The sequence below is a fragment of the Pseudorca crassidens genome, chromosome 9 (assembly GCF_039906515.1).
Source record: "Pseudorca crassidens isolate mPseCra1 chromosome 9, mPseCra1.hap1, whole genome shotgun sequence".
In the NCBI taxonomy this organism is placed as follows: domain Eukaryota; kingdom Metazoa; phylum Chordata; class Mammalia; order Artiodactyla; family Delphinidae; genus Pseudorca; species Pseudorca crassidens.
In genome coordinates this window covers 27,451,398-27,478,500 of record NC_090304.1, presented here as the reverse complement: position 1 = coordinate 27,478,500, position 27,103 = coordinate 27,451,398, and the positions used below count along the sequence as shown (strand labels likewise).

Sequence of the window (27,103 nt, the reverse complement as noted above, 5' to 3'; positions counted from 1 at the left end):
ATCAGAATCAGACCTTTAAAGTTGGGTGGGACTTTAGAGATGGAAGAGTCTACATTCCTTATTTTTAAGAAGAGGAAGCGGCAGCTCAGATGGGTCCTCAGCCAGTTGACATCTAGTTAAATGGTCTTATGAACCACAGGCTAATGTTCCTCCAATTTTATTGTGCCCCCAGTAGTCACAAAGTCAGCCCAGAAATGGAAGAACCAAAATAGATCCAAAGATATGTAAAATATTCTCAGAATAAACCTTTGCCTGAAGAGCAATGCGGCTTTAATGAAATTAAGGTCCTTCCTAGCTCTATGATGCTTAGACCAAGTTAAGGCGAAAGTGGACTTCAAAATGGGGCTGGGACTGCCATATATTCAGTAAAAGGGGTGGGGGCATCAGTGAGTGCTCTTTCACACCTGCTCTCTGGCGGGGGTGATGCTTGCTCATCTTAGCCCCCAGCACCTCACGGCTCCTGGAGGAGCTCATGGCAGTTTCAGAGCAGGCAGAGGGGCCGAAGAGCAGTGACTCTTGTTTGGAAATCTCCTGAATTGGCTGACTCCCATTTACATGCTGTTTCTGGCAACAGAGATCAGTCTGGGTCACCTCTCTGCCACTGAGTAAATATGTTGAAAATTATTACTATTTCAGACAAATGTTTAACTATTCTCAGATTATCTATGACACCACAGGCCAAAGTCACAACAGTCTAACCTGGGAGTGAGTTTACTTTGTGATTTATGGAATGAGAATTCTGGGCGCTCTGTGGGACTAATTTAATACGAAACATTCAGATGTCTGTCTTATAATGCCATTCATCTTTCCTTAGCCTGCCTGCACCAGGGGGCATGTGGTTCAGAGAGCAGGCTCTCCCTTCTCAGCCACAAATCATCACACTTGTGCAAGGGGGTGACACGTCTTCTCTTCCAAGCCAGGCTGCCTGCAGCAGTCAGGCAACCAGTTAAGGGTCCATCTGGGCACTGATGGGAGAACAGTGTTTTCCACTCTATCAAGCCTTAGGAGTGTTTTGAAAGTTACTATGGGCAAAGAAGGGATCATAATCAACATTGCTTTGGTTTGCCTTCTGATAAAGGAAACATAATCAGTCTATACTGTCTCGTCAAGTACAAGACTCGTTTTATAAGGTGGTTATGTGATATTCTATGGGTTGAAGTGACAATGTGTGTCTTCACTCAGATTGCTGTAGCAAAGTACCATAGGCTTATAAACAACAGAAATTTATTTGTCACAGGTCTGCATCTTGGAAGTCTGAGATCAGAGTGCCACTGTGGTCCAGTTCTGGTAAGAGCCGTCTTCTGTGCTGCAGACTGGGGACTTCTCATTGTATCCTCTCACGGCAGAGAGCAGAGGAAAGAAGGAAGCTCTCTCATGACTCTTATAAGGGCACTAATTCCATTCCTGAGGGCTCCATCCTTAGGATCTCATCTATTTCTAATCACCCCCCAAAGACCCCACCTCCTAATACCATCACATTGGGGCACAGGGTTTCAACATACAAATTTGCTGGGGACACATATTCAGTCCATAACAGTGCATGTGAGGAGAAGAAAGTTCTACAAGAAAATCAAACTCTGATTCAATGCTTATATTAAAAAGCAGGTACCTTTTTTAGCCAACTAGTTACTCCAAAACTTACATTCATTCAACAAATATCCATTAATGCCTACTACACAGTAAGGAATATTCAGGCACTGGAAATACAGGTGTGAAAAAGCCTGGCCTTACTTTCAAGGAGTTTACAGATCAGTGGGAGAAAGAATATGTCAACAGTGGTAAGTTCTACAGTTAAGATAAGCAAAGGGGGCAGCGGGGGAAGCATATGGAAGGCAGTTCCCAACAGAGTTGGTTTGGGGAGGGGTCAGGGACAATCCCCCAGAAAGCTGTAGGAGGAGAATGTGCAAAGGTAAGGAAGTTCGAGAGAACACACGATTTGGGGGAATTTAGGGAACTTTTAGGACAAGTGGAGTGCAGATCTCTGGGAGCAAAGGGGTGAGAAAACCGAGACTGCAGGGCGAGGGGAGCACAGTCTTCCCAAGGGTGTGGGGTACCACGGGGAGGAGTGTGTCCTTCATTTAGATGACAGTCAGGGGCCACTGAAGGTTTTTAAGCAAGAGAGTAACACGATTTGATTTTCATTCTAGAAAGATCATTCTGGCTACTACTTGGATAAAGAATTGGAGAGGAGTGAGGCTGGGGGTGCACCATGACTAGTTAGAAAACCGTCAGTATTATCCGCGGGAGCAATGACAGTGGCCTGAAGTAAGACAGTGTAAATAAACACCTTTGAAGTACTTAAAAATCCCACAAATAAATTGCATTTTTTTCCATAATTACTGTTGTAAGCTGCTGAAATGAAAAGTGGCTTCTCACTGCTGTGGCCTCTCCCGTTGCGGAGCACAGGCTCTGGACGCGCAGGCTCAGCGGCCATGGCTCACGGGCTCAGCCGCTCCGCGGCATGTGGGATCTTCCTGGACCGGGGCACGAACCTGTGTCCCCTGCATCGGCAGGCGGACTCTCAACCACCGCACCACCAGGGAAGCCCCAACGTGGCTTTTGTTGTCATTTCCTGAATGAGCCGGAGGATAGGGGTGCAGAGTGCTCCTCATGCTGTCTTGTGCTGTTGCTGCACTTTGCCCCCACTGCTGTTGAGAACTCCTCCCTAGGAAGCCTCTTAAACACTAAACAGCTTTAGTTCAATACATCGTTGTGGCCCACATCAACTTTTTCATGGGAACTGGACATTATGCAACAGAGAATACTACTCCTTGGGTGTCCTGGAACATAACAAGGATTGAAAGTTCAAACACAGTTGATGATGGTCAAGTCCAAAGAGTAGAACACACGTTTCAACATTGGGAAAGTTGGTAGGCAGGCTGGCCTCGCAGAGTGCCGGGAGAGAGAGAGATGGTAACAAAAATCAAAATCCACAATGGAATTCAGCCTATCAAAATGACTGCATTAAACAAGAGGCAAGGGAAAGTCTGATAAAAAGGGTTTGACATTCTGAATTGATTTGGAAAAATTCCCTGGATGCCAGAGTGTCTTCAGTTTTGCCAGGATGTCTCTGCAAGATCCACTTCCTCAAACAGACTTACTTGTATTCGGAAGTGTAACTTAAGAGTCCAACTGGTATCCATCCTGATATTGTAACCAAAGTCCTGATATTGTAACAGATTGCGTCCTCAAGGTCATGCTGCTCGTATAGCAAGGACCACCAAGGTTACTCCATTAAAGTGAGTTTGGAGGATACACCCAAGGACAAGCCTCTTACTGACCGAAGAGGACTAGAGATAGGCTAGCTGATTCCATGGCTAATGTCATCCCTCAGTGGTGAAGGGAGAAAATAATCATAACAACAGCAGAATTATGGGTTTATACTGAAAATGCCATGGAGCCCCTAATACCAGCCAGATCCACAGCTTCCTAAGGAAGGAACAACCCACACCAACGTTGCCTACACAGGCAAGCTGTACTTTGTATCATGTGTTCCCTGACATCCTAATGTAAAGGGATGAGTAAAAAGCAGCTATTGGCTGGCCTGCGGCCATTCAGTCTTCCATCAGAAGACACAAAGAAAGTAATTCAGATGGTAGAGTGGCCCTAGAGCCGAAAGAAATACAAAGGGAAGGCAGCAAACAGACGCCATGAAGCAGCAGAAGCCATGAGAAGGCAAGTCAGCATTTTAGCCTAAAGCAGGAGAGCTCGTGAAAAAGTAGGAAATTCACAGAAGCAAGAAGCACAGAGAAACAGGGAAGTCAAGAGCAGGAAGGGCAGACTACTGGGTGATCATTTGGACAGTCAGGCTGTGCGTCTGGAACAGAGACCACTGTGAAGCCTGTGTGCTGGGCTCTCCTTTGCTTTCCCCCTTCTTTGTTAACCCTCCTAACAAACCTCCACCTCCGGAGGTAAGTCGAGTGTATCTCTGTAACTTGAAGCCTGAACAAGCTTAATATACGATGTCTAGTCCAGCTTTCATATTAGTTCCCTTTAACCACTTCTCACTACACTTAAAAAAGAAAAATCCAGGGCTTCCCTGGTGGCGCAGTGGTTGAGAACCCGCCTGCCGATGCAGGGGACACGGGTTCGTGCCCCGGTCCGGGAAGATCCCACGTGCCGCGGAGCCTGCGCGTCCAGAGCCTGTGCTCCGCAACGGGAGACGCCACAACAGTGAGAGGCCCACGTACCGCAAAAAAAAAAAAAAAAAAAAAAATTAAAAAGAAAAACCCAGACGCCTCAGCATGACCTACAAGGCCCTCCAGTCTGGCTGGTGGCCACCTCTCCCACCTTACTTCATGCCTGTTACCCCAACATTCCGGCCTCTGTACTCTCCAAGTAGCCACACATCTACTGCACTCACCTTTGCATGCCCGGTACCCAGAACAGTAAGTGTCTGGAGATGCATACATAGGAATTAGTTCTTTGAAAAGCTAATTTTCTTTACAGTTTCTGTCTTCTAAGGAACGTGGCTGTCTCCCAACCTATATGGATTTCATTTATGGGACGAGAGAACTACCTTGAACATTAATTTTTCTGAGAGCACTTGTTAGTGAACCGAAATAATATCCTGTGGAATTTCACACTCTTAGATGAGCCTGCCAGGGATGCGGGTGGCTCAGGCTTCTGTATCAACTAGACTTAGAGCCTACGTGGAACAGAGAGGCTCAGGCTTCCCCCTAGCAAGCAGCTCCTTCACTGGAGAAAGGGTTACTTCACAAAAAAGACCCCTGTCCCTGTTCCAAAATCCTCTCTCTCTTGGTACATACAAAAAGGCATAAGAAAACTCCAGGAAGCTGGCTATTTCCTCCGCCTCAAAATGACTCTGCTCCTTGATGTATGTACCATAGCCCTGACATTATTCCTGTGACCTTTAAAATAGCAAGATTTTATCAGCACTGAAGGCAGCTTAATTAACATGGGAAGCTTCAGCACCTCCAACTTCCTAGTTTTGCTTCCAGTGTCCCGGTTACAATCTCTGGGTGGTCAGTCCCTACTCAAGAACATTTCCATTCTTTCTCAAGGAAATAGTGAGGAGAAAACATGAGGTCATTTAGACTCAAGCCCTCAGATAGGCAGCAAGTGCTTCGCTGCTTTCGTAGCCCTTAACACAAAGGTAAAAGGGACCACAGTGCTCTTAGAACTGGTAGGTAGCGCTTGAGCCACACCCAGCTCACAGGAACAGAACCTCAGCTGAGTTCCCCAGCGTGTGGTCAGCTACCACCCTCCGTGGCTGGGGCCTGTTCCTGCACGCTCCCTGCCCCACCTCAGGTGTACAGAAGAAGAATCTCTGCCATTAAGCCTGGGACTCGGTATTTTATCAAGCTCCCCGGTGACTCCTGTGCACAGGAAACTTTGAGAATCATATTAGGAAATCATCCCTTGCCTATCCACAGACTGCTCCAGGGAGGACAGCTTTTAAAATGAAAGACAGAATTTAAAGGCCCTTCGAAGACAAAAAGCAAGGAAGACAGAGGAGCTACGACCAAAAGGCAAGGAGAGAGAAGAACAGAAGGAAAAGGAAAGAGGGTGGTGGAAATGAAGACAGAATCAAATCTTGTGCTTTGGGGGCACTAACCCTAGCAGTTGTGGGAGGTGCCCTCCTCTCCTCCGTTCCTGTCCAGCACAGTTTGCAGGGCCATTTAAGGAGAGCTGCTGGTGGTGGCATCTAGACATTCACCGCCCCCCCCCCCCCAACTGTCTTAGCTGGTCTGCCAGAACTGACGTTCTTGGGCAACCGCACCTGGAGTTAAAACCCCAAGTTCAAAACTTCTAGAAATGATAAGTCAGGACCTAATGGATCCAGCGGTTGACTGAACGCTCTATCTACCCCTAAACAAGCACAGGAATACAGCAGACAATGAATGACAGCACATCCAATTCAGAATCACCACTGTACTTGCCATATAAATATAATTTCCTGTCTCCTTCTTCCTCCCTCCCCCAACCCAGTTGCACCATGGGCATAAGCACTTCCTCTCCCCTCATATATTTCTATTTGCACATATGGCACAGGGTGGCAGCCTACTGATAGCAGTTTCATATTACAGACTTGCAGAATTAGGAAATGCTACAGCTGGTGGCAGGCACCCACTGAATGTCTGCCGTTACTCGGGTTGGTCCATTTACTTTCATCAGCCCTCGCCTGAGTGGTCTTTGTTGATCCTGCTTTGCATTTGCTTATGGCCAAGCAGCCCCAAACCATGCCTTTTACTTAGAATTCTAGCTTATTGTGTTAAGAACAAAAAACTGCTGCTCTTTCTTTCTGCTTAACCTAGCCTTAGGAGGGGTTGAGATCTTTTCAGAGGCAGGAGGTAACTGATTTAATAAAAGCAACTGAGGATCACCACTGGGTCCAAATTCCATTTACCTGAGGACGTTTGCATCTCATTTTACGACAATCCAGAATAACACAGCCCTGTAGATTCTGATCGCTCCCTTCCAAATGATGTCAGAAAAAGAACTGCTGTCTTGGTGAATCACAGATCTCAACAACGCTCAGCAGCGCACCTGGGCTATTAATAAAGGTTGGCTCACAAATGCTGCAACAGCCAGTGGCCACAATTTCTAAGTGATTCTCTTGCGAAAGAGAACAAATTTATCTTTACCTTTCTGTTATTATTTGCTGGCTTGTTTGTTGCTTTGTTTTCTTGATCCACAAAAAAATATTTAGTCATTATGAACAATCAAGAACAAAATGGAAATTCAGGGTTATCACGCCACAAAGCTGCATTTGGATTTTGAATCATTGCTAATGTGTCCTGTTTTATAAACCTGACATAAGCACCCAGATAAAGTGCCTCTTATGTATAAATGCTGTCATAATCTCAAAATGCTTGTCAAACTTTCAGACAGTTTGACAGTTTGTCAGTTTGCTTAGAAACATGCAACTTCATCCCAACACTTAATCAGGCAACAAAAGCTAGAGGTGGGGCAGAAACATCCAGAAACTCCTTTCTCCTGAGGACAATCACAAATGCTGGTACACTGCTGATTAACATCTGGATCAACTTAAGGGTGTTTGTGAACCAGCAGGAAATAAATTTCTGGAGAAGGCCATGGACTTGAGGATGGTTGCTTTAGTATTTAATAATAAATGATTTCCAGTTGATAGAAAAATATTGAAATGTGACTTATATGTATGAGGCTGATTCAAATTTGATAAACATATCCCCAAAGGAAATTACTGGGTTTATGAAAATCCTTGGAGGGCTGAACAGAATTGCCAACGGTCTTATCCTATAGTCCTTGCTGAAGGTGGAGTAACTGCTCCCCAGTCCACCTTCCAGCCAACCACAGAGGAAGGTCAATAATAAGGAAAGAGCAGGGCTGTTCTTAGTCTTAAGTTAAAAGTGGCTATGAACCGCCAAGATATCCCCAGCAAGCCGTCGTCGACAAAGTAAGTGCCGCTGCCTTGCTGGTAAAATGTGATGTGTTGATGACTGTTATATTACATCTAAAATCCCATTTACTAGTAATAGAAAAGTTCAGTTAAGAGTTTTGCCTTACGTCTCCTGGTGCTTGATACAATGTTGTGTGATATTACCAATTTTCACTTCAGGCGTGTTCACACGCAACAGTGAAGACTTCACAAGAATCTGCACATTTGATCTATGGTGAAATTATGCCATTTTCATAGCAAATCAACTTTTCCTTGGCAGCAGAATGATAGGTACTTTTGCACCTAGAGAAATGCCTTTGTTTTCAAGGAATTTTGAAAAGAAATAACAAGTTCCGTGTCTCTGGGGATTGTAATCCAGTTATTGTAAGAAGAGGCCCAACAGGTAAGAATCTTACTGGCCCACTTTCTGACCGCAGCATGTTCCTTACCACTTCTCGTAAAACAAAAGGAAAAGCAAGGTGGGGACACGTGCAATTTTTCTCTCATACGTATCACAAAGGTGTTGTGGAATGACTTCACATCTCTAACAGTGCACAACACATAGAGAAGATGTCTGCGAAAGGGCAAATTGTCGTGTATGTAATGTGAAATTTTGCCTCAATGGTCTCTGCTTTTAGTGGTGTGGGAAGCAGCAGGAATTTATTCATGCGGCCTTACTGATTTGCAGACTGGGAGTAAATACTAGGCCTTTTGCAGCGATTACCAAGAGCCCCCTTCAGTAGAAATGATCTACTGCCTTCCTACATCACATTAAAGTGGTGGATGGAAGAGTGAGCCCAGCTGAGCCATTCTGTACACACCTAGCCAGGCTGCAATTTATATTCAGACAGAGGTGGGAATGGCTCTCAGAGACAGAGAGAGAAGAGCATTTCTCTGGAAAATTTTCACCAGAACCAGAAGCCAAACTCTGATTTGTCACTGTTATTAAAAAAAAAAAAAATTCTTTCTTCATCACAGAAAGAAATTAAAAGGTAAGTTCTTCTTTCCCTGTAAGATTGATACTTAAGATTACTAAGGATCTCCCTTGGCCCCCTAAGAAAAATCCTTACATAACTTTTCTTACAAGTAGTGCATATATCCTTTCCCTAAGTTTCTGTATTGAGGACACAGTCTACGACTTTTGGTTACTGAGCTTATGTCAGGAATTATCCAGCTTCACTCTTGTGAACAACATCTAGCTGTGCCCCATCAGGAGTCCTGTGCTGTAACCACAAGCCAAACTGAAGGAAAGTGGGAGGAGGAAAGATCAATTCATGTGGTGTTTGGTGGCCACCAGCCATTTCATTTAGTAAATGTAGGATTTTAACATGCAAGTTTGAAAAATATAGTGGCTGAGCCAGAAAACTGTCAGTTTGAGTCAAATTTAGTATTAGGTAGTCAAAGAGTCTTTTTTATTATCAAATTATATATGTATATATAACTCATATAGATATAAAATAAATAATGCAAAGTTATTTATATATAGAACATATATACTACTTGACCCCACTAAATTTAAGTATATAACTATATATATACACTCAAATTGTCAGAGTCTATTTATTATCAAATTATATATATTATATAAATATATATATTATATAATTTTAAAAGTATATATAATAATATATACTACTTGACCCCACTAAATTATTTTTCAATAATAGCTAGTATTTTCCTTTTTCTTTTCCTGGAAGAAAATACACCTAAGATAGTTACTTTACTGACATTGCTTTGTCTAGTTCTGTTGTCTTTCTAAGAACAGATTTGAGGCACTAAATGCCACCCTGTGTAAAAGGCAGAGGGTATAACTTTTAAAAGAGACTGCATGGAATTATGAAAACAATGACTAATCATCATATAACATCCTGGCAAGCATATGAGTATGTCCGCACAGGCTACCCCAGCGAAACACAGCACAAACTATGATGGGTCTGACAGGAATTCACTGTGTAGAGGTACCAGAGATTGAAGCTTTGTGGATGGTGACAACACAGCGTCTGTGGCTTGAGGGCCCTGCTGCCTTCGGATTCGGGCATAATTTGCTCTGACCTCCACCAGTTGCTTTAACTCTGTTAAAAAAAAAATTATTTTGAGAGACAAGTCAATGTATTTATAGAAAATAATTAAAAGTTCAGGATGATGAAAATCTTGAAGATCCTTCAGAAATCCTCGACTCCCACGTCGGCCGCTCTCATGACACACTTGACTTGCTTATCACATCAGATATGCGTTAACATCCTTTGGATTTCTACAGAATGGCAGTTGCTAGAGAGGGCTTCCTTCCAAGCTTTTTATAAAGCCTGAATTGGAAGCTAACCTAGGAGTGGTCTAAAAACTGAGCCCACTGAAAAGATGGTAAACACAGCATTGAGAACAGTGTTCAGATTTGATGACAAACAGCATAAAGCACCCTTTTGATTTTGTTGGGGGTTTGTGTGAAAGAAACTAGTCTAACAGCATCTGATTTGTTTTGCCAAAACAAATCCATTTTTCAAAGACCCAGTGTGATTTTTTGATGGCTAACTTTCACATGCTAAATGTTTTTACATTATAGCACATAAAATAAGTTTTTATAAGGTGCTTAGTTTTGAAATTCCCAGGCTGCCTTATTTTCTACTACATAGTTAAGCCAGTAGGTCACAGAAAAATTATGAGTAGGATGATTAATTAAATGTCCCTTCACAAGTATAGATATGTTATATATGTATGCATATATAATATATATAAATGCTAGTAGCATTTCTCTCTTGTTTTAAAGCATTCTGAGTATATAGATTTCTACTAAATGATTATTTCTCAATTATTTCAGGAAAAATAATAAAATGACAGCTCAGACAATAAAAGAACTTTCTAAAGAGCAACTAAATTAGACTCTCTGCTATCAATCAGATTTTCTAGAACATATATCACCCACCAAAAAGAACTGAGACAACTGGGGAAACCACCAACACTTTCACCATTAAGGTAATATGGGGACCCATTTTCAGAGGAGAAGAAACAACTCTTTCACGTCATAGTAATTCATGTGGTTAAAGAACTGAAGACGCAGAAATGAATGTTTGTCTACATAGCCTTGTCAAAGGTCCACAGAGCTAACAAGGAGGAAAATGGTAAGGAGAGTAATATGTGCGTTTCTAGCTTTCTCTTTTCTCTTTGCAGTTTTTCTTGGGAACAAGCTTGCTTCTGGGAAGGCAGCCTACATATCTCTTCGCGTTTTGGATACCCTTTTGGCTAGGTTGCCTGAAGCACACTTAGCTTTATTTATCAGAAAGGCCTAATGAATACAGTGAGGCCAGGAGGGTGGGGTCCAGGTTAACAGAAAGTCATCCCAAGAGTACGAAAGATTAAGCATAAATAATGAAGGGACTGGGCAAGTACCTTCTACTGCACCACTTATTTGCTTACTATTCAATTACTTCAAGTGTGTTCATATACTCAATTAGATCGAAAACTCTTTCAGCGAAGGAACCCTGGCTTATATTTCTTTTATAGGCTATGTACTTTAGGAACACAGAAAGCTGTCAACTAATACTTATTCATGATAGGAACCCCATCATTGATGTGTTCTTCTAAGTAATCACATAGTGAGGATCACCAAGAGCTGGAGTGAGGGGTACTGGTGAATGATGGGACAACAGAATACAAAGAATACAAAGATTGGCACCTCTTCCTTGATGTAAGATGGTGCTGGGGGAATATGTGTGGCATCCTCACAACAGTGCTAGGCATCCCAGTAAATCCTTGTCTTCCTACTTTTTAGTTTCCGTTCCTATACTTTTATCCTTTCTGGGCTAAGTGTAAAGATATGATTGCAACTTTTTAAAAAGTTTTTGGTTTATATACCTTATATACAACATAGTAATAATAATCCTATGGTGACTTTTAAAAGAGATAATCTAGCATTAGTTATTTTAAGGACCCCAGGTAATTCACTTCTGAATCTTTTAATTTCCTTTAAAATGATATCAGTGTTCTTCAGAATATCCTGAAAATTATGTCATTGCTAATGTATACCTACTCCAGAAAAGGGTTTTAAATTCCTCAGGATAAATAGGATAAAGGACAAGAGTTAGTTTAACAACAAACGTATGTTCTTTTCCATTTCTAACATTTATCAAAGAAAATAATCAAAGGATAGACAAGATAATAAAACAAGCATATATTTACTTATTACTAAAGAAAAAAATCTGTAAACTGTATATTTGCTATTAATGAAACATTAAGTTTTAAATAACTTGCAGAGTGGGAAGTCAAGGAAGCCTCACTTTCCTCAGGGTTCATGCTAAAGAATGAATACCTTCAAAGGAGGCCCTTTAGAATTTCTACAAATAAAGCCCCTTGGATAAAATTCAAGACTAACAGAACTTGAATTCTTTAGAGCAAACAGTGTCAAAGGTGAGGTTCCAACAAATAAATACTTGAATTTAACTTTAGTAACATGGAGTAGAAAAGCGTGGAGGAGGATAATTATTAAAAATCATCATGATGGGATGTAAAATTCAGTAAACAAGCTCTTTGAAGAAACAAGTGAATGCTTTAATTCTTCAAACACTTGATGGAAAAGAAACCATCACCCATACCTCTTTGGGTTCTAAAGCCATGCCCTGTGGACACACAGATGACCATGTCTCGCTCTATGTCGTCCCACGAGTGAATTGGCTCTCCGTCAGGGGTGTACAGTGTTCTGGCTGGGTGGGCCAGTTTGAGACGAGAGGAGCAGTCACTGAGCAGCTGAAACACAAAGGGACACACATACTGGGATGTGGAATGTCACACCATAATTACATATTAAAGAATCAACTCCTTTAAGAGAACTATTATCATGATATAAATATTCATTTTACTTATAATTGTTAGAAAGAGGTACACTGTATAGCACAGGGAACTCTACTCAATACTCTGTAATGACCTATATGGAAAAGAATCTAAAGAAAGAGTGGATATATGCATATGTATAACTGATTCACTTTGCTGTATAGCAGAAAGTAACACAACTTGTAAATCAACTAAACTCCAATAAAAGTTAAACAAAAAAAAGGAAGAGGTATAGAAGATGAGAAGAAGGGCTTACAAATGTTCCCTAATGTGTTAAACGGTAAGGAACTTCAGTGCTTGTCAGTGGATTTGTCCTTGTAGGTCTCTATTTTTCCATGTAGAAGAGGCCTCTTGCTGTTTAAGAAATGACTAAATATGAAAGACCTTGACTTGAAGAATCTAGACTTGTTAGAATAGCTCATTTTTTTTTTTTTCAATGAGCAAGAAGCTAGAAGGACAAAAGCACTGACCTGGCTCTGGCCTCTGTATGACTCAGACAAGTCAGGCAACTTCCCTATGAAAGAGTCTCTTTCACTATAAAATCAAATTTTTGGTCTAACACCTCTTTGACTCTATGATTCTATTATCAAAAGTCTTTTTCTTTTCAATTGGTAAATTTAAAAACTATGTTTAGGGGCCTAATTCAATTTCTCTCAATTTTCCTTGAAATATTCATAAAAACACATGTACAGATACTAAGTGTCAAGAGTACTAAAAAGATTGGCTAACCTGTCACCAGACCCCTAAGGGTGATTCCATTAGTCTGAATAAGACTTTAAGACAAAACAATGCAAGCAAGCAGGAGGAAAGTAAGAGGTTTCCACACACCTGCCTGTATGGCTTTTACCTATCATGCAGGTCAAACACCTGCTCTCCCAAAATGAAGGAGCCAGGTCCACATGTGTTCCAACTCACCTTCTATACTTTTTAAAAATTTTTTTAACAGCTTTATTGAGGTTTAATTTACATGCCATAAAATTCATTAATTTCAAGTACGAAACAATCAATGATTTGTAGTAAACTGATAAAGTTGTGCAACCATCCCACAATACAATCTTAGAACATTCCCATCACCCCAAGAATCTCTCTCATGGCCACTGCAGTCACTTCTGTGACTTCTGCGACTGCAGTACTTCTTTTTATATATCGAATTAGGAGCTACAACTCACAGCAATGCAGGGTGGCAGTGGGCAGAGCTGGGCAAGTAATGGCATCTTGCATTTGGAAAATGAATCAGTAATATGAAGGAAGACATGAAAGAAGTGGTGAGATAATGCAATTCAGAGACTGAAGTTTTCACTCACTATTGTGAGCAAGAGATGAATGCACTGAATTGAACAGTAATGGAAATTATCCCAGAATACATTCCCATCTGTAGAGTGGGATAGTTAGAGAAGAGCAGTGGGAGAACGGACTTAAATGCAGTCCTACACCTCTTGCTAAATGACAGCCAGTCAGCAGCCATTTGATTCTGATTCAGGATCTAGGGGTGGATCCTAACAGCTCCCAAGTCAAAATTTAGGAGAACAAAGGAGAACTAATGTCTTCTGTCAAGAGATCTCTCCTTGAAGAGGAGATATAAATAGAAAAATGAACATCAGCAACTATATGAGGCTTATGAAAGTATTCTACGACATAAAAATGGTATCTGTACACAAGGTGAAGATTTAACAAAAAGATTTAGAGCACAAATACATTTTAGAGAGTACCTATATTGTGCTCCCCCCAAATCTGGTAAAATATGACTTCCATAAACACACACACACACACACAGAAATGAGATGACAACAGCTCAAAGGAAAGGAGCATTGCTGAGATGCAGGCAGAGATAATGATGGTGATAATGACGATGGTAACAACAATAGCAGTTAAAATTTACTAGCACATTCCTGTGGGCTAGAAACTTTTCTAAAAGTTTCTAAGGACAATCTAATATTTTTTCTGTGGAAACAATTATTATCCCCCTTTTGTTGATGAGAAAAATGGAGAACAAAGACATTAATATCATAACCAAGGTCACACAGCTGGTAAGAGAAGAAACAGAGGTTTAAATTGGGATGAATAGACAGCCGAATGAGAGGTAAGGAAATAAAAGACTCAAGAGCAGAATTACACTCTGTCTTAAAAGCAGGAAAAAGCAGACTCAATTTTGTAGAAAATCAAATCAGTATTAGGGAGGGCTAAGTTGAGAAAATCTCATAGGATACAGAGAAAGGATAAGACAAAATTTATGAGAAAAATGTAAAACATTTGGAATGTCAAGACATCAGATATTAAACCTATACATTATTGGTGTTACTGGAGAAGAATCCAGAATAAATTAAACTTAAGCAATTATTCAAAACACAGAAGAAAACGTTCGTGTTTCAAAGACCCATGTCTTCAGATCAAATAGGCTAACCTAGGATAAGGCACAGTTAATGAAAAAAATGACTAGTATTTAAATAGAACTGGGCAAAAAGTATGACTTTCAGACATGGGGGAAAAATTCAGTTATGTTTAGACCTGTTTTCTGCAACAATGAATACCAAAAAAAAAAAAAAATGAAAGAAAATCTCTGAAGTTTTTAGGGGAAAAGGTTTCAGTATAAGAACTCAGTATCCAGCTAAATTATTACTTAGGTTACAGGAAACAAAAGATATCCTTATGTGTACAAAAACTCAGAAAACATATCACTCAGATACATTTCGGATTATTAAAAAATGAATGAAATTCCATCACCATGGAAAAGTCATAATATAAAGTGACTAATATTAAGCAGTAAGACCACTAGAACATGATACAGCTGTTATAAAAATGGTCAGAAAATAAATGAATTTAAAATTTTAAGGTAAGTCTCCATAGAGAAAAAATAAAGTAAAAATGTAAGACATCACCAAAAAGGGACATGGGCAAGGAAAAGAGAAACCAAAGCATTCAAACTTTCTAGCTATTCATGGGGGAAAAAGATGCTGTTTCTTCTTTTTTTCCATCGTTAGGAATATTTACTTTTATGATTATAATCAATGCAATAAAACAAAAAATCAGAATAAGAGAAACAGTTCTTCTAAAGGAGTAGGCAAAATCATCACCATGTGAACTTTATATGATTTCATTCTTAGAAAATTTATGTAAATTGAATGAGAAATTAATAACAAAAAGAATGCTTAGTAAAGTGGCCAAGCACAAAATAAATTATAAAACATCAGTAGTTTTATGTTGTTCACCAAAAAAAAGTATTTAAAAAAATACAGTGGGGGTAAATTCATCCCAACATCAAACCAACTCAGAATGTCAATTATTTTAAAATGTGAGGCCCTTCCTTATAAAAAATTATAAAATTTTACTGAAGGACAAAAAAAAGATGTATATGTATATAAAACAATGCCAGAGAATTCAATCTGGCTGCAAAGATTGAATATTGTAAAAGGTGTCAATTCTTATGAAAGTAATTAATAGCCTAACATAACTGCAGTCAAAACCCCTGTAGGATGATTTTAGGGTGTTGAAATGTAATTCCAAACTTCATCTATAAAAATCAACAGGCAAGGATAATCAAGTAAAGTCTGAAAACAAAGTACAACATTAGGCAACTTCTATCAGATATTAAAATATATTAAAAAGCTATAGTAATTCTAAAAGTATTAGATAGCCTAAAAGCAGAGGTTAATAAGAATTTAGTATATTATAAAGTTTGTATTCCAGCTCAATGGGGAGAACAAAAAAGATTATTCAGCAAGTAGGGCTGAGATAATAATTTTAAGCCAATAAATAAAACAGACAAAATAGCTTCACTCAAATTTTACACCAGAGGGAAGTTTCACACAGTTTAAAAAGTAAATGGGAAAGACACAATTATAAAAATCTTAAGATGAATCTTTATATGACATAAGGATAGTAAAATACTATTGGAACATGAAAAGCAAAGAACAAACTTTTAAAATATATTAATTTCTGTACCTTAAAAAATCTCCTAGACACAATGGCAAATTGGATCATTGTTACAATAAATCTGACAAAGTTACACATATAGGCTTGTTACTTTAAAAAAAGAAGATTCATATCAGTGTGAAAAATACTTCCAGCAGAAAAATAGCAAGGAATTTGTCAGGAATTCACAGATTACTAATAAATGGTAAAACAAAGCAAAACAAGTCAAAATCACTTTTACAAATAATTAAAGACATATAAATTAAAGCATGGGTATAACATTTTCTCCTGTCAACCTGCAAATACATGTTTCTAAGTGATGGCAATTAGCATTGTTGATAACTCATGTAAACAGCAGGTAAGTGGGAACTCTCATTCACTACTTGTGGGAGCATTGACTCCTGAAATGGTCCTAGAAAACAAGCTGGCGATAGCTATCAAAATTCTCAAGCACATTTACATAATTTGACCTAGCAATTCTTCTAGGAATTTATCTGGGGGAAATAATCAGAAAATTAAATAAAGATTTATATATAGATATGTTCACTGGAGCATGTTTTATGATAGCAAAAAATTAAAAACAATCTAAATGGCAAACAATAGAAAACTGGATGAGTAAGTAATAATCCATCCAGTTGATAGAAGATGATGATGCCATTGAAAATAATGTTTTGTTAAAGAATATTAAATTATGTGGGCAAAAAGTCACAACAGTTTGTTAGGCGAATAACACAGGTTGCAAAATTATATATATACCATGTGATCTACTATGATCACAATGGCAAACAAATATATAAATAACCATGTAGAAACCATAGGAATATATCTACTAAAATTTTAATAACTGTGGTTATTTGTGGGTGATAGAATTTTCATTTCCTTCTTGGTGCTTTTCCTTTTTCTAATATTAATGCACTGGCTGTATGTTGTTTTATAATTAGAAAACAGAACAAATGTTATTCAAATAATCAGAAAATTCATAGTGATTACAATAGATTCGTATGTTTCATATGGTTTTGCAGTTTTTCTAAATTTTCCATAACAATAGTCACTATCTTAGTCTGCTTGGGCTGCCAAAACAAATACCATTGACTGAGTGGCTTAAACAAAGGAAATTTATTTCTCATCGCTCTGGAGGCTGTCAAGTCAAGATCAAGCTGTGGTTTGATTTGGTTTCTGGTGAGAGCTCCTCCTGGCTTACAGACAGCTAGCTGCCTTCCTCATATGATGGGAGAAGAGAGAGAGATCGCTCTTTTTCTCTTCTTATAAACCCACAAATGTTATCAGGTTAGGGCCCCACCCTTAAGGTCATCTAACCTTAATCGCCTCCTAAAAGCTCTATCCCCAAATACAATCACATTGGGGGTTAGGGCTTTAACATAAGAATTCGGGGGGTGGGAGGTGGAGACACACAATTCAGCCCATAGCAGTTATATATTTTTCTGCTCCAAGGCAGCCAGAGAGTATGATTAACTGAGTTTCTATCTGGACTGGGAGCAGTGGGGAGCTGTCCTAGAATTGTGTGGATATGTCTCTGGGAGAAATTCCTGTAGCTTGAAAAGATCCTACATAAGGATAATTCTTATACTTTCCCCTACTTTACCACTAAAATGTCACTCGTCTATAGAGATTGTGTTTCTGTTTATAATCAGAAAAATAAATATAATTTAATAATGGCATATACCAAGTACAAAATATGACTTAAATCTGTAGCTCTTTCACTCGGTGTTCACAAAGATCTATTTACATGAGACTCAGTTAATGAGTTTACAAAAATCTTTTAAAAGTAAATTTGAAAACAAAAGGCATTTTCAGTACAATTAGGTTCTAAAATATCTAGTTAGCTTATGACCTTTAATGACATTCTTAATTCTCAGTTTTTCAAATATATCCAAATTTACTCAAGTACCTTCTTTAAAGTGGGTAATATAAATTAAATGTTTGTCATTTTTGCAATAACAAAAACTCATAATAAAAGAACAATGTTCTATACATAATTCTTCACCCACAATCTCTTTTGTGAGCTTTCATGGGCCAGGTCCTCTCAGAGTGGCTCACGTGGGCATCACAGAACTATTTCATATTCCCTGAGGACATGAGGTACTTGCCTCTCCAAATCAAAAAAATCTGTTTCTCATTCTTTCAGCTTCCACTCACGCATTCAGAACTGTGCTTGGCTGTGAGAGAACACATTGCTTTTGAGATTCTGTAGAATCAGAGAGAGGTTGCTGGAATGAGAGGAGACAGATGCTTTAGGACCATAGAAGGAGGGGCCCTGATAGTCATAAATCAGAGAAAGATGATGGCCCTGAAGAAAGAGCCACTAACCCTAGAGAGGGTGTCACCTTGGTGCACTGATGACAGATGAGCCTACACCAGTTGGAGATGAGAGTTTGCTCCAGCCATGTTCAAAGACTGGGTAGGAAGAATGTGGTTCAGTCACCCAGAATAGCCACAGCAGTGAACGAAGTTGAGGGAAAGCCTGCATTAGATGGGATTCAAATACCTTTTGGGGGTTTCATTACAGAAAGTAGAGTGAAGCACCTTGAAATGCGTTCTGTTCCTCATTCTTCTGGTAAAAGTACCAACCATTGAAACTCTGAGCTTCTCTGGAATTGGTGTTGTTAGCCAGATTCCCCTAGTAAAATCTGAACCCTACTCTTCCTGTTATTTATTTGTTTCACACACACAGTCCATTCTCCTGAACTTTTCTTTACAGCCTGAGAGCCTGAAAGGATACACTTCTAACTGATGACAAAGAATCTCATTCAGATCCCTAAAATCAAAATCAAAACAGAAAAAGGAAAAAGGGAAAGAAAGAGATTAGAAAGAACATTTTTTAAATAAAGCAAAAGAAGAAATAATATGCAGAAAACTTTCTAGACATTGCCTAAGTAGCTTTCTACACACAGGCCACGTTAATCTCCCCAAAACATTGGTTTTACTATGCCATGACCTTATTCAGAGACAAACTAGTGGTTCATGCACTCTAGTCTGGGGTAGTGTAATGGACTGAACTGTGTCCTTCCCCAGACTCATAGGCTGAAAAGACACTAGAGCTCTCTCTCCACATGTGCTCAGAGGAAAGGCTCTGAGAGGACACAGTGGTGAGAAGTCAGCCATCTGCCACTCAGAAAAAGAGTCCACATCAGAAGCCAACCCTGCTGGCATCTTGATCTTGGACTTTCCAGCCTCCAGAAGTGTGAGCAATAAATTTCTGTTGTCTGAGCCACCCAGTCTGTGGTATTTTGTTATAGCAGCCCAAGTAGACTATACAGAGAGTATGTGGTATCCACCCTATATGCTTTTTTTTTTTTTTTTTTTTGCGGTACACGGCCCTCTCACCGCTGTGGCCTCTCCTGTTGCGGAGCACAGGCTCTGGACGCGCAGGCCCAGTGGCCATGGCTCACGGGCCCAGCAGCTCCACGGCATGTGGGATCTTCCCGGACCGGGGCACGAACCCGTGTCCCCTGCATCAGCAGGCGGACTCTCAACCACTGTGCCACCAGGGAAGCCTACCCTATATGCTTTTGAACAGTCTCTCCAGTTGTCTGTATCTCTCCCTAATTCTCAGTCCAGGTACCATCTACTCGTATGTTTATGAATTCTAACACCCATACCTCTGTGTGTGATGCCCCTCATGCTTGTTAATGCTTTTTTCTGCCTAAATGTTGAATCTTACCCATTTCTCAAGTTCCATCAGAGCTCCTGGTTGCGTCCTCTGGGGAGCCTTTCTCCTTCACCCCAGGTGGGCCCAGTGTTCCCTCCTCTGAACTACTGAACTTCCTGTATGTACTACTGACCTGACCTTCATCACATGCTGTTAGTATTTCTCTAAGAGGAAGGTCAGCTCCCTTAGCAAATTTTTCTTACAATCTGTGTTCATCATAACCAAATATGGAACACAAAGAAAAACACATAATAAAGAAATACCACTTTTATTAGGCCACCAGTAATAAGACCATCCAATAAACACTTCCAAAAATAAAATCCTTCCAGTCTTTTTCTTTTAGGTTTGTGCATGCATGTATATAGAATCTAACTCTACGTGCTTTATAGTATGCTTCTTTCATTTAGTATATCTTGAACATCTTTATTGACATTCTTTCTAAAGTTGATTTTAATTATGGTAATATTCCATCCTATACACTATAATTCATTTAACCAACTCCCTATTGATAAGTGTTTACTTCTAATCTATATATGTTATAAATAGCCCCATGATAATTATTCTTACCAAACAAACTTCGCATAAATTCATGAAAATATCCTTGGGATAAGGTTCTAGAAGTGCATTTTCTTATGATTTGTATAGCCACATGGTCATCCAAAAAGTTTTACTTCCATCGACATGAGAGTGCCCATTTCTCTATAAACCTAAGTAAAGCTTGACATATTTTCAAATGTTTTGCCAGTTGGAAGTATGCATTTAATGAGAACATAGATCATGCGTCATTTTATTCCTCCTATTGCTATAGGTTAACCTGTCAATTATACTGCACTATAAAGTTTTCAAACCCTTTTCACACACATAAATTAGGATAATACTTTACAGCATCTAGCACAGTGCCCTTTATGTACAAAGTTCATAAAAAATTATATGATCATGGAATAATATGTATGGCATGGATTTTATATGCTACACGAGAGTCACATAAATCAAAAAGTCATTCTTTCACCAGGTATATGTAATTTTTGTAAAAGTTATGGTAAGTTTTTGCTATCCTGAGCCTGACAGGCTATCTTTAATCCTCGTCCCTGCTCTACTTTTTATTTATTAATCATTTCATATTCCCTCACTAATGTATCAGTTCTAGTTGCAATGGTTATGTGCATCTTAAGACTTAACATCTGCAATACAAACTCTGTGATTTTCAAAGAAACCAGCAAGGAAGAAACATTTCAGGTTTGTTATAGAAACTGTTCTAGGGTGTTCTCTCCTGAAAAAGTTTCACTCATTTTAAAAAATCACTTTCCTTTTTCTTCCCCATGTGTGTGAAGTTCCTTTACTTGTATTCCTAGTTTTGAATTTATTGTCTGCATTTTTCTCTCTTCTTTCTCAAATACAGCAAATCGGCTGTCAACTTCTGAGATGCAATTGCTTTCACAGTTCTTATCCAAAGTCCTTGTCAAAGAGAAGTGGTCTCCATCACACTTTGAAATCACCAACCTTCAGGGACACAACTCCCCTGAGGTGCCCCTGCCACTCTAGGTGCCCCCATGAGCCTCCATGAACTCCTCCAGGCCTGCCTGTTGCACTGTCTTGCCTTTCCTTCCATCTCCCACCAACATCTCACCTTTATATGACTTCCTCTTGTCCCAGAAAAAATTATAAAAACATTTCACAAATAATAAAGCCCAACAACTATTATAAGATATCACTGCAACAAATAAGACTTTTAAAAATTCTACCAAAATCCATTTATTAGGTACCTAAAGTTTTCATTTAAAGACTAAGACAAAATGTCAACTTTTAGAATTGTATCATTGATATTGCAAACAATAAATGAACTGTTACTCATCTTTTCTTTAGTCAATGTTTTAATTCTGGAAAGTGGAAAGTTTGCCATAGTTCCAAGAATCTGTGTGACAAGAATATGATAGATTTCCTCTAGTGAATACTGTTGTTTTCCCCACGGGGAACATATCCAGTGAATAATCACTCTTTTGTGAACTAGGTTTAAAATGGAACAGGAAAACTATTTTAAATTATCTTAAAGTTTAGATTTACTCTAAACTTGGGTGCAATGAGTTTAATTGTCATTGTTCTCTGCTGGCCAAGTGTCATATTCTGATGCACACATTATGTCAGACAGCATTGGACTCCACCCTGTGAGGAAAGTATTACTCCCATTTTAGAGATGAGAAAATGAGATTTAGAGAGGTAAAATAATTTGCCTGACCTAACAATCTATAAATGTCAGCGCTGGAATTTGAAAACAGGCCTATAAAACACTCTCCTTTCACACTAGGTTTACCTCTGAAATAGTTCTGCCCCGGGCATAAGTGCCATCTTCAGGTCTGCCTCCATTTAGGTAAATCCACGCTCGTTTTGCATCGGGTTGCTTATACAAGCTGCTCCTCTTGAATGATATACATTTAGGTGCAGTTGGAGAATTTCCCTTGGATTGCAGTTCTTGGACTTCAGAAAGCTGTGCCTGTTAAGAAAAGCCCAGAGAATGCCGTGGTTAGAGAATTGTCTGTTTAGTGTGTATGCGTGTGTGTCTGTGCATGTGTCTGTGTGTGTGTGTGTGTGTGCATGTGCGTGTAGAATATGCTGAAAGAAATATCTTATAATTGTACATCATACGGAAAAAAGATTTAGGAATTACATTACCCTCTCCTATCACTGACTCTTCTGTAAATTCCCCTTGCTTCAATGCATCACTGTAAGCAATAATAATCATTAGAGTAATAATAATAAGGCACTTATTTTGGCAAAGCACTTAACTTTCATTTATAATTTGGAGAAATAAATAGAGATATGTTTTTGGATTTTTGTATGGCGTTTCTCCTACTGAGTGATTTCTCTGCATCTAACAAATGAGTTTTTGATTAGAGTCACAGCATCATTTCCTTTAACCAAGACATGCTTAAGGGAATGTACATGACTATTGTTTAAATCTTTACTCTCTGTCTTTTAAAATACAGCAGCCACCTTTATATGCTGCCAGATCCCTGCCAGGCAGCTTTTCATCCTACTTCAAGCATGTCCTAGTTCAATGCTTTGCATTCATTCCCTGGTCAGTGATTTATCCTTCTTAGCTTGGCAAGAAGGCATATTTCTAGCGATGTCAATTTCTTTTTTCTAGTAACCTTGACTTGGGCACACGCCTAAGATTTAGATTGAACACGTTTCATGATTTGAGAAACCCTATTAAATAAGAACACATCATTTTGATGAAAAACTTCACAAAGCAAAAAGTTTTCCCAGGTCTCTCTATCCCCAACCCTCTCTCAACAGCTGACCTTTCTCTTCTCGTCTTTTTTATGTCTGGCAATCCTGTCTGATTAATCAATTGGATTGAAACTGCTTTTTGAATTCCTCACTTCTGAATGTCTCCATTGAAATTAGTATTTTGCTCCTTCCTCTTTTTACATATTGAGACATACCCTTAGGAGTGATGAGCAATGAAGCCATAAGGCTCAACTTGACTACATTTATTATAATTACCTTTGTACATATCCACTGGGCCTTTCTCTCTTCTTTGCTAAGGTCATAATTTCTGGTCTCCATTCAAACAAAACAGACTTTCATATGAGCTGGCTGTGGCTTAGATAGTTACTCTCCAAATGCCAACTCAATGCTTGGCATATGCTTATGTGGTCATTACTGACCAGATGCCGAGAATATATTAATAGCATAATTTAAAAATTCAATACTGTACTTTTAAAAGCTTATAAAAGAGCCTGAGTCTTTAATGTCTGGAGTCCTAAAGATCATACCTCTGTACGTCTTATAAGGTCCATGAGTTTAATTTCCTCTTGAGTCTGCTTAGTCCAGCCTCCTTCCACTACCACCGGCTGCACAGGGCTTTTGTTGGGAACCATGGTGGCTGGCTGACATGCTGCTACCCGCCGCCCTGGGGAAAGAAGTCTCTGGAAATGTTTCTGATGATAGGCTTTCAGATTTCAAATAAATTGGTTTGGCTTTCTATGCATAAATCATTTCACTTGGGAGCAGAGGGTAAAATACTAAATATATCATAAAAGCAAAGATGCCTAAGGTAATAAGATCTAACAATGTCTCTTCATACGGGAGCTTGAGGCTTTAAATAGCCAGGATATGCATACTCAGTGTACAGATGGAAAAGAAAGATAACACGCTGACTTCCACACTGGCCCCAACCTCTCATCCACGATATGGTTCAGCGGTAATTTAGTCAAATAGAATCCATGACCTATATAGCCCATCATCTCTTCCAGTCATGGAACATATGTTTTGTTCTCTTCACTAATAATAAGCCTTTCCCCCACAATTAGTTTAGCAGCCTGGGGATTAAGTATTTCTAAAATAATATTAACCCAAGAGACAGGAGGCCTTTTTTTTTTTTCTATCTAATAATACCCTGCGAACACGATTAGTTTCTGACACCTCTGCTGTGTCCTCTGGGCTCTTAAGAAGCTGTGGTAAGAGAAAATATTTATCGGAATGGTGTATTCTAAAGAATCACAGGCATACGTTAATAAGTGTGGTGATTTGAATTTATGCATTCTTTCAGCTAGACCACTTTAAATCATTATAAAAGAGGTTTAAAGGTCCCACTTATTAAATTGTTTTCTTTTTCTGGGTTGAGGATATACTGAGCACCGAGTCTCAGACTGATCTCGAAACTTCTTAAGCACAAATAATGCTTTCTCTTGGATGTTCCTTCTAGAAACCTATGTTGAACATCAGGTATGAGTCAGGCATTGTGCTGGATGGTGCACATACAAAACACGTTCGAGACTAAGTCCTTGCCTCAAAGGCTTACACTTTGGTAAGGAAGGCAAATGTCAAGGAAATGATTACACCAATAACTGATTGTAACTGTGTTGCACCATGGAAGTACAGGGTGTGTAAAAGCATGTAAAACAGGCTGCTGACCTAGTCTGAAGTGTCAGAAAAGGCTTTTTTGAGAAAGTAACACTTAGGTGGATAAAATAATAGAAATACTGAAATGACGTTAAGTCCTAATTTTGTTGCCAGGAGACTTATAATGTGCAGGTTTTCATACCGTGACTATGAACAAAACATTTTGAAAATAACTCAGTATTTGTAGAGGATAACACATTTGTGCTCTTATAGCTCAAGTTTGTGTAAATAGATCCAGCAATAAAAATAGGTGGCAGAAATGACTTTTCAGGGAAATCAGAACTCTATGTACCTAATAAGCATTCATATGCAATTTACGGTATGGAGAAAACATAATTGAATTAACAGCCAATGAGTTACAGTGACAATGCCATTAGGCAACATGTTTTGGAGAAGAGCACAGTGGCACCAGAAAAATACATAACAGAAATTTATGCCAAATATAGTTTTCAGCTGACTCTATTCATAATGTACAGACAACATTAATTTATCTGCATAAATTCTTGTGGATAACATCTCAATAAATATTTTATTTATAATGCATTTTGAACACTAAAATTTTGCTCAACTAAAGACAGTTCTCCAATAGTTTATCATTTACACTGTTAAGAGCCAGGATCTGAATATAAGAAAGAGCAAAAAACACATGCATTATTGTTTTTTGTCAACTTGTTTCTAATGGTCTTAAGAAAATGAAAGCATTTGCACTCTTTTATAAAGGGACATAATATCATCACAAAAGATTTTCATAATAAACTATCCTTTATGTAGGTAAGAATAACAAATAGAAACAAAACAAAAATGTATTGAATAAATTACTTTTTATTTTCTTATTACATTTTCCATATATTCTGTTTTATTTCACATGTGATTGGTGGGGGAGGGGGGAAGATAATATCTAACTATTAATGGGGAAAGCTAGAGAACGTGGGTACTTTGCTGTTCTTTCAGACTATAAATCTCACCTGGACAGCTCTCCTCATACCTCTCCTTTATTGGGAGGGCCCATCCTGGTTCAGCACCATATGTGCCCGAAAGGATTAGTCCACCTCATTTGGGGTTTCAGTTAGCAGATCCATTTAGCTCTCACACTAAATAAGATGTTCCAGCATTGCCTTTATATGTAACAAAGGTGATACTTTGGCCTGATCTGCCATCCTTCAGTTTTGTTTATCTGTTTTTAAGATCCCAACTGGGAAAATGGACTGCCTTCTCAGGAATCCCTGTTCTAATGTTTAGTGAATATTCATTCTGTACTAAGCATGTAGTAAATATCTGGCATTTGTAACTTAATCATAAAAACCCCACAAAGTTATTACTACAATTTCATTAATATTAGCAATGATCATGCTTACAAATGAAATGTAAAATCAGCTTACCATAGTACTTTGTACACAGTATATGCTCAATAAAAATTTGCTGTATTTACCAATCCTTATAATAATACGATATAATTGATTTGGTCACTGTTCATACCTCCCAAACCTCCTCTTTCATCCAATGCTCAAGAAGCTCACAATCCAGAGGCAGACCTGTGGAGCCCCAATCCTGAGTCGGCCACAATCCAAGGGCCGGAAACCTGATTCCTTTCTGACTTGCCCATCATTCAGCCATGTGGATGACAGGGTCTTGGTGCACTGGCCAGGTGTCAGGCCTGAGCCTCTGAGGTGGGAGAGCCAAGTTCAGGACATTGGACCACCAGAGACCTCCCGGCCCCACGTAATATCCGTCGCTGGGAGCTCTCCCAGAGATCTCCGGCTCAACGCTAAGACCCCGCTCCACTCAATGACCAGCAAGCTACAGTGCTGGACACCCCATGGCAATCAACTAGCAAGACAGGAACACAACCCCACCCACTGGCAGAGAGGCTACCTAAAATCATAGTAAGTTCACAGACACCCCAAAACACACCACCAGACGTGGTCCTGCCCACCAGAAAGACAAGATCCATCCTCATCCACCAGAACACAGGCAACAGTCCCCTCTACCAGGAAGCTTACACACCCACTGAACCAAACTTAGCCATGGGGGCAGACACCAAAAACAATGGGAACTATGAACCTGCAGCCTGCGAAAAGGAGACCCCAAACACCATAGGTTAAGCAAAATGACAAGACAGAGAAATATGCAGCAGATGAAAAAGCAAAGTAAAACCCCACCAGACCAAACAAATGAAGAGGAAATAGGCAGTCTACCTGAAAAAGAATTCAGAGTAATGATAGTAAAGATGATCCCAAATCTTAGAAATAGAATGGAGAAGATATAAGAAATGTTTAACAAGGACCTAGAAGAACTAAAGAGCAAACAAACAATGATGAACAACAAAATAAATGAAATTAAAAATTCTCTAGAAGGAATCAATAGCAGAATAACTGAGGCAGAAGAATGGATAAGTAACCTGGAAGATAAAATAGTGGAAA

General features: G+C 39.1%; 1 protein-coding gene across 1 annotated transcript in view; it reads right to left on the bottom strand.

Moving 5' to 3' along the window:
- Positions 1-9,015: 9,015 nt before the first annotated feature.
- Positions 9,016-27,103, bottom strand: part of DCDC1 (doublecortin domain containing 1) — a 456,279-nt gene continuing 438,191 nt past the window's right edge. Inside the window, exons 35-38 of the mRNA XM_067749533.1 lie at positions 23,555-23,691; positions 22,087-22,266; positions 11,965-12,115; positions 9,016-9,453 (exon numbers count right to left, since the gene is read on the bottom strand). Coding sequence (XP_067605634.1) covers positions 9,305-9,453; positions 11,965-12,115; positions 22,087-22,266; positions 23,555-23,691 — 617 coding nt within the window. The 3' untranslated portion in view covers positions 9,016-9,304. The remainder of the gene's footprint in view (positions 9,454-11,964; positions 12,116-22,086; positions 22,267-23,554; positions 23,692-27,103) is intronic.